This window comes from Argiope bruennichi, chromosome X2, assembly GCF_947563725.1.
Source record: "Argiope bruennichi chromosome X2, qqArgBrue1.1, whole genome shotgun sequence".
NCBI lineage: Eukaryota > Metazoa > Arthropoda > Arachnida > Araneae > Araneidae > Argiope > Argiope bruennichi.
In genome coordinates, this window is record NC_079163.1 from 65,565,785 (window position 1) to 65,573,898 (window position 8,114).

At 29.6% G+C, this 8,114-nt stretch overlaps 1 protein-coding gene across 4 annotated transcripts in view; it reads left to right on the forward strand.

Annotated features, from left to right (window-relative positions):
• Positions 1–7,093, forward strand: part of LOC129960807 (glyoxylate/hydroxypyruvate reductase A-like) — a 97,483-nt gene extending 90,390 nt beyond the window's left edge. For all 4 annotated transcript variants that reach the window (XM_056074459.1, XM_056074461.1, XM_056074458.1 and 1 more), the window contains 2 exons: positions 4,087–4,182; positions 6,960–7,093. In XM_056074459.1, the coding sequence (XP_055930434.1) occupies positions 4,087–4,173 (87 nt within the window). In that variant the 3' untranslated portion in view covers positions 4,174–4,182; positions 6,960–7,093. The remainder of the gene's footprint in view (positions 1–4,086; positions 4,183–6,959) is intronic.
• Positions 7,094–8,114: the final 1,021 nt, after the last annotated feature.

The following is an 8,114-nucleotide window of genomic DNA, read 5'->3' on the forward strand; positions in this document are numbered from 1 at the left end:
ACTCAAGGGGATTTAGAAACTCTAAACAAATTAGACATTTTCAAACCTGCAATGGAAAACTGACCTTCTGTAAATATCCAGTAATATGACCCCTTTTAACCCTCTGTGAATTGATTACACCAGATTCATATATAAATGCCTCTTATTATATGATCATTTGCATATATGCTGACACTGTAATTATAGCACAACAGTTTTTCCACATCCTTATTGAAGTCCATATTTTACTATTCTGAATTTGATTTTCTTAATAATAGCGACTTTTCCAATGTTACTAGACAAAGACCCACGTACTAATTTTTTATCGTTTTAAAGTTCTTAGAATTTTATACCTTAATTTGAATATTTTTTGTGTTTTTCATTATAGCTTTTCATATTTTATTATCACTATACCAATGATATTTTTTTTCATTGTACTTGAAACTGGGTTTTTTTTTTTTTTTTTTTTGTTAAATTTTGGATTAGAGAAAGAATTGCTTGGAGCAGTATAACCTACATATTGATTCTTGCATATAAAATTTCAAATCAATCAAACTTTCTTTAAAATTTCAGTTTGCTATATTTAGACATCATATATGTAACTATACTTGTCACTGTTCTGAATTCATTGTGGGAAAAACAGAACTTTAATAGAGATCCTGTGTCAAAAGATACAGTAATTTAAAAAATAGGACACTGTGTAGCTGTATTTCCCATCTCATCTCCACAAAATTGGTATCAATGGAAATGGCTCGAGGGGGCATGTTTATTTGAAATGGCAGACTGATTAATTGAGTTAATTAATTACTGTCTCAAAATTTTCCAGCTACGGCTATCATTTTTATTTCGTTCTGATTTGACCGTCTTGAAATTAACATCTCTATAAAACTGTGTGGAACTCTGGTGAAAAGTGTGAGAATTATAGGGTTTTATAAAGTGACGTTTCCAACAATAAATGAGTTAGAAACTTTCAGTATTATTTCGAAAATTATTATATATATCATAAATTCCTTTACTCATTAAGAGAAAACGACTTTGTTTAATAAAACCTTAAACTAAATGCATGAATAACAAAAATTTAATATTTAACCATGAATATTTTTAAAAAGTGAATATCCATGAACAGACACACTGTTTTTTTTTTTTTTTTTTTTATAGAACTGGAATTTAAAAGTTTCACACAACCTTTAATCAGTCTGATTAAAGGTTGTGCAATATTTGATTGACTTTTAATTATGATGCTCGCATGTATTTTGACAGGCAGACATTTTTTTAGGCGGATTTCATCCAAAATTTGATTTAAATTATTTTAATGTATAGACCTAACAAATTTCATCATTTTAAGTCGTTCCATTTTTGAGTTATTGAAATTATCATGAGGCGACTTTCATTAGCGATCGTTTGAAATGCATGTGCGTTGCATTTGTACTCAGATTGGTTATTTGGCAATAAGCTTGGTACCCATTTGGCTGACTGGCGATCTTAACTAGGGTTTGTACTGCAAAATTCTAAAAGGTTATGTTGAAATATATTTTTCGATTAGGTCTATTTTTAGGAAAGTACAGTATAGATTTTAATTATTAATATTTGTCCATTCTTTATATAACTTTTATCTTTTATCCTAGTTTTTGCATAATGTAGTCAAGATGATTTTGATTTAAATTGCCAAAGGAGAAGGAATAATGCCAGAGTCCATGTTGAACATGAAATATTATAACCGCCCTGTCCTATTTAATCGTTTACAAGTTACAGAGAATAGACGAACAATGCGCTTGTTAAAAAAAATGTAGTTTTTGAGAAAAATTACACACACACACACACACACACACACAAAAAAAAAAAAACATTACATATTTGAAAAGAGCAGAAAGATTCTTATAAAATGTCCCCTATTCCATCGAAATTTAACCGCAAGTTTCAATGCTACAAAATTGGAAAAATACAAAATCGAATTCGCTAACCAGCAATATCTCAAACCACTACCAGCTATAACCGATTAAATTTACCCATAACGTATCCATTCCATCAGCTTTTAAATGAGCTTATAATAAACCATATTGGTGCTCTAGATCCAAAAGAAAAATGGCTTTGTTTTGCAATATATCACCTTAACTGACATTTGTCGAAGTAATGTTGGTTAAAGGAAACTTGTGCAAATCCATCACTTTCCACGTCAACCTTCCAATTGGTACATCCTTCTTGTGGGTAAAAATGGCGAGTCGATTAACTTAATATTTGCTTCACAATCTTTGCTTATCGTTTGAAAGATATACATGCAATCCAGAATCATCTTATGAATAAAACTAGTATTTCTGGAACATCATCTGTAGGATTACTTTATTCATAATTGCACCCAATGAGATGAAATAATTTTCCAACATGACGGGCTTCTGTGCATTCTTAAGAACAGTATCCGCTGTGGATTGGACTACAGACCCATCCCTTTGTTATTTTGATAGCCTTATCTGATTCCATTGGACTTCTTTGTCTGGGGTTTCTTGAAATAAGAGGTGTATCTTAAGGAGGTTTTCAGTTTGAAAGGCTTTAGCATCCAATTCGATGAGACATTAGTTAACTTTTACTTTTATGGACGATATAGATGGTGTATCAAAATAAAATTGCTTGCGAATTGATACATCTGTATCAGAAAAAGATTAGGATTTCATTCCCCCAGTTGAACTAATTAGTCTCTGCCTTAATAACATAATCGGTCTTGTCGCGTGTAATTGGTATTTGATTGCTAATAAGGGATAAATATATAAGAATTGTGATTCTGCGATCTGTAAAATGAAACGGCAATGCCTATGGGGAACGTAAAAGCCTGCTTTATCATCAAAATCCCCGTAGTAGAAGATTTCTACATTTTCCATTAGCCTGTACACTAACAGTTAAACTGGTAGTGGCTTAGCGATCAAGTGGCAAGGGAATATAGATACATCGGTCAACAGTAGGAGAAATCATCGAGACAATATATTGATTCATGATTATGACTTCTTACAACCAAATATGACAAGGAAGCGAAAAGATAGTACCTTGCTCCAGGCGCCATTTACACATTTAAGCCACGGAAGATGACTGGAGGAGGCGGGAAAATGATACTGTGTTTCTGGTGTCACTTACACTCTCTATGCCACTGACTGAGAGCTTTAGTTAAGAGCTACGATGATTTCAATTCGTAAGTTGGCAAGGACATGTATTAGGTGGGAAAGGGACTAAATTCAGCAACGGCTGTAGGTTTCACATATTCTTGCGAATGCATGGACCTTAATCATAGACGTGAGATGCGTCACTCATGGGGTTGTTGTTGTTTTCCCCTCTCTTTTTCATATTCCTGTTCGAAAAACGCTTTAAATATCATTTTTTTTTTTTTTTTTTATGTTTCACCAACTTAATAGAAACATTACTTTCCTTTCTAAAACTGTCATTCTTACATCTGGTAAAATTGTAAGCTGAATTCAGACAAATATTTGAAATCAGAATTCACCATAATATGTTTGGTGTCTTTTTTTATGAATGCCTAATTCAGTAATATATTTTTAACAAAAGGCCAAATTTCTGCTAAACTATGTAATTGATATAGCTTATTATAGGATAATTCAAAAGCTGATAAAATAGACTAGGATTGTTTTTTTTAATTAGTCCATTTGGAGCTGAAAGGGTGTGTGAGATACTTAAAAATTTTGGCGACAATTCGATTTTGCATTTCCCCAATTTCTAAGCGCTTGTAACTAGCCTTTATATCTAGATATCCTGATGGAAGTGAGTTACCTTATAAAAATATTTCTGTTTTTTTTTTTTTTTTTTTTTTTTTTTTAATATGTGGTTTTGCTTGCGCGCATGGGTATGAGAGAGAGAAAAATAAACTTTATTAATTTTGGGGTTTTATTTTTTTATATTTGGCGCATTTTTTCACCTATCTCTTATAACTCGTAAACGGTTAGAGACAGGGGGACTTTTGTGTTTTATGTTTCACATGGTCTTCTTCAAATCCCTTTTTGTTGAGAAAATTAAATCAAAATCACCCTATATATATATACACCTTTATTATATAATTAAATCCACATTTGATATTTCGTTATTTATTTGAATAGAAATTTTTTTTAACAGATTGCAGAAGAATTCTTTAATGTGTTTTTGAGGTATGTTGAAGGACATGAGCTAAAAAATGTTGTTAGATGGTCTGATGGATATTGAAATCAGCAGGTGAGATATTATTCTGAAAATTTTAATGAATGAAATGTGTTTACTAATACTTCTGCATTTCCTATTTGTAATAAATAATTTAAAAGAAAACTTGATTAATCTAAATGTAATTCTTCCTTGCTTTCATTTAAAGCTTAACATTTTAGGAATTGTAAGATTATTTTTTTTCTGTTTAGTTGAATAATTGATTACATGATTTTTAAAATTCTAATTGATTAAGCTGGTCATTAAATTCATATTTTATCATTTGAAAAGAAATGGTTTTTGAAATGTTTATCAAGTTTCCATTTATATTTATAAGAAACTAAACATTTATTAGGATTATCTGAAATATCTTACTTTTGTGAGATAGAGTGCACAGATTTTGTACTTTAATTGCCTAACATTAGTATTTTTAAATTTTTATGGATTGTCATACCTGTAAAACTCATATATTCCATTCGTCTTATAGAGAAATTATATTTAAATTATATATTTAATTTAATCAAATATATATTGTAATGTGCAGATGATTTATTACAATATAATTTTTCTCTGCTCATTTAGATTTTAACCTTGACAAGAATATATATATATATAGTGTAACATATTATATTGTAATAAAATACATAAAATGATCAAAATTATCCCAGTGTTTTCGTATTTTCACGTTTTACTTTAATACTTTTGAACCCTGGACCAACTGCCCTTGAATTTAGATTATGTGAAGAATATATTTTACTGTAAAGTTTCGGTTTCGAGGGCGTTTGCAAGACAGACCAGGAGTTGATGAAGATAATGGATTTGGACTCGCCTCGTTTCACAGAAAGCTGGTAATAATTTGCAACTTACATTGCTGTGCGCGATATTCATGTATTTTTTCCTAAAAATAATATGTATATGAGGGGAGGAAAGCATTTTTTAATCTCAAATTTTTCGCAGCATTTCTGCTTATAACAGGCAGAATTTTCAATCGTATTATACGAAATTTACAGAATGAGTGGCAGAAGGCTAACGAAGCATTGTAATGAATTCTTTGAATTTTCAAGGAAATGGGAGTATTTATTGTAAATCTTTAACTGCTTATGTGTGAAACGTAACTTTTTCTTTTTTGATTTCAAAGCCAGATAGATATACAGGGTAACTTATAAAAAAATCCCTTTGAATACTGTTAAGGTTGAGGAAGGTATCGGTTATTTAGTAAATTGAATTTCAGTTGATATGCAAGAGAAACTAAATGATGAAAGGTTTACACAAATTCATGTTTTATATACTTAACTCGTCTAACAGTATTGAATTGTTTAAAAGTAAAAATTATGTAATCAATACCTACTTATAAATTAAGTATATATTTTAAATTGTAATAATTACACAGTATAAATAATGATAAGTATTACTACGTTAGTCGCAGTATTTGTAAAAACACTAAAATTGTAGCATTATACAATTCCTTATACGCCATATAATTTGAAACCTTCATATACATTTACATTATAGTTTTAGAAGGATTATTCTTGTTTCAACATTATCGTACTCCTGTTACTGTACACAAAACACGCAAAGCCGGTTTGCTGATATGGTTTTTGAGCAAGTGGACTAACTAGCTTCGGATCTCAGTTCTATAGAACACCTAGAAATGAATTTGAGATAGATCACAACATTCTTTGTCAGTGACAGAACTAAGAATTTTCTTTACAAAAATGGCATGCAGTTCCTGCAGAAGCATTCCAAAAGTTGATGGATAGCTTCCCTAGTGCCAGATGTCACTGCAGTAAAAGGCGCCCCCCCCCCCTCTGCATGTTAGCAATTGACACATTTGCAGGATAAATAAGGCGTAGAGGTGTCCTGGTATGTAATAATATGCGCTACATAATGTTTGGGTAAATAATATGGATAAATTATTTTTATTGTTATTTATAATACTTGATTGACTAAAATGTAAATTATGGATTTAATTTATAAGTGCGTGTCGGTAGTAAGCATATTTCTAATCTCTCTCTAACTTAATATAATTATCCATAGATTCAAGTTTTTAAAATACCAATTTGTGGAAAAACCTTCTTCATCTAACTTCCCTTAGAGATCAATTAAAATTCAACTTGTTGGAACGTCGAAATTTTTCTGAATCTTAAGCATTCAATAGAATTTTTTTATATAAGATGTCCCTATATATCTGGCTTCGAAACTATGGGAGAAAAAAGTACTTTACACTTCGAACATGAACAGTTTAAAATTATATATTACAAATACTCATAACTCCTCAGAAATTGAAATAATTTACTTCAAGTTTTAATATAATTCTTCGTTAGATTTCTGTTACTAAATTTCATATAATTTGGATGAAAACTGCCTATAAGCAAAATGTCTCCGGGAAAATTGGGGATTTTAAAAAACTATACATACCAAATATGTGGGGTTTTTTTTTACGAAAATGCATCTAGTCATTGATGAAAGTTGCTAATGCTTATCAGTTTTCTGTGAAACGGGTAGAGCTGAAATAATTTTCCTAATCAATTTCTAGTCAGTCCGCTAAAGGCTTTCGTGACCGAATCTTCTCTGTGAAATGTGAATTCAAGTATATTCTTTAATGGTCGGAGTTCAAAGACAATTCGTGTAACCTTTTAAGAGAAATTCAAAAAATGTATAAATTTAAAAAAACGATCTGATGACTTATCATCGTGTCGGAATTTTATTTTTAATATTTAAATTAATTCAATTTGATATCATTGCTTATTTTAAGGTTTTATGAATCTTCACTTTTTATAAATTGTATTTAATTAATTTTGTTTCATCCTTAGGTGAACTAAAGCAAATGATTACTTGAGAAAACGGAAGGATTTATTTACTTCTCCTTAATTCATGTGATATGTATTGCCAATTTGTATATTTTTATGTGATTTCTAAGTAACTTTAAATAAAAATATCAGTTTAATGTTGTTTGTATTTTGTTTATAATATTATGTGATTGTAACATACTGTATAATTTATGTAAGAATTGAAATATATTTGTATTGCCTCTGTGCAGCTTCCTGTTTTCCCTGTTTTGTCATTAAAATTAATTAAGTAAAAGGTTTGTCTAGAAAATACTTCAAAGTTATGTATATCTATAAAATGCATTGTAGTTACTTTTTAATTATATTTGTCTCTATTACTTCGATGATTACTTTTCTTCTAGTCTTTCATTTTAGTATTAATTGATACCTTTTATAGCTGAGGTTGCCGTAATTGCCAAACATTGATATAGGAAGTTTAAGTTCTGAATAAACAAAACATGGAAAAAAGTGGATAAGTAATGATATGTTTTACTTAAATTTAAAAAAAAGTAACTTTATCCATTCTAACACATAATTTATGAACACGTAAATAATGAAAAAGATGCAAGGCTAATGCTTTTTTGAGAGCAGTCATATTTTAAAGTTGATTTTTTTTTTCCTTAATCACTTTCTTTCTTCTTTTTTTTTCTTCATATAATTATAAAATTGATTGCTAGTCATTTTAGAATTATGATGTGAAATCAAAATTATTTCCGTTGTTTTCCCTGACTATCTGTTTCTTTCATCCTACTATTGAGTGGAAATTAAGAAATATTTTCTCCACATTTGCATTGTGAGCTAGAAGGGCATGTAGGTAGGCGCATAACTTTATTAGACATGACTTCTGATCAATATAATTTGTGTCTGCAATAAATAAATTTGAACCATTTTTTCCGTACTCTATTTCAAAGTTACTTCGCAGTTTTAGCTGGTATTATTTTTCTCTGAATAATCTTTAAGGTATAAAAACTTGTTAAATACGATCTAAATGTTACCGATATCGATATTTCTTCCTTGTAAATATGCAATAGTACGTTTTATTCCTTTCCAATTTGAAATAATCTATTCGAAAATATTGAATTTTTGGAGTGTTTGTTACTATTTCTCAGTATATTCTACAGTAATATTAAAGAAATCAAT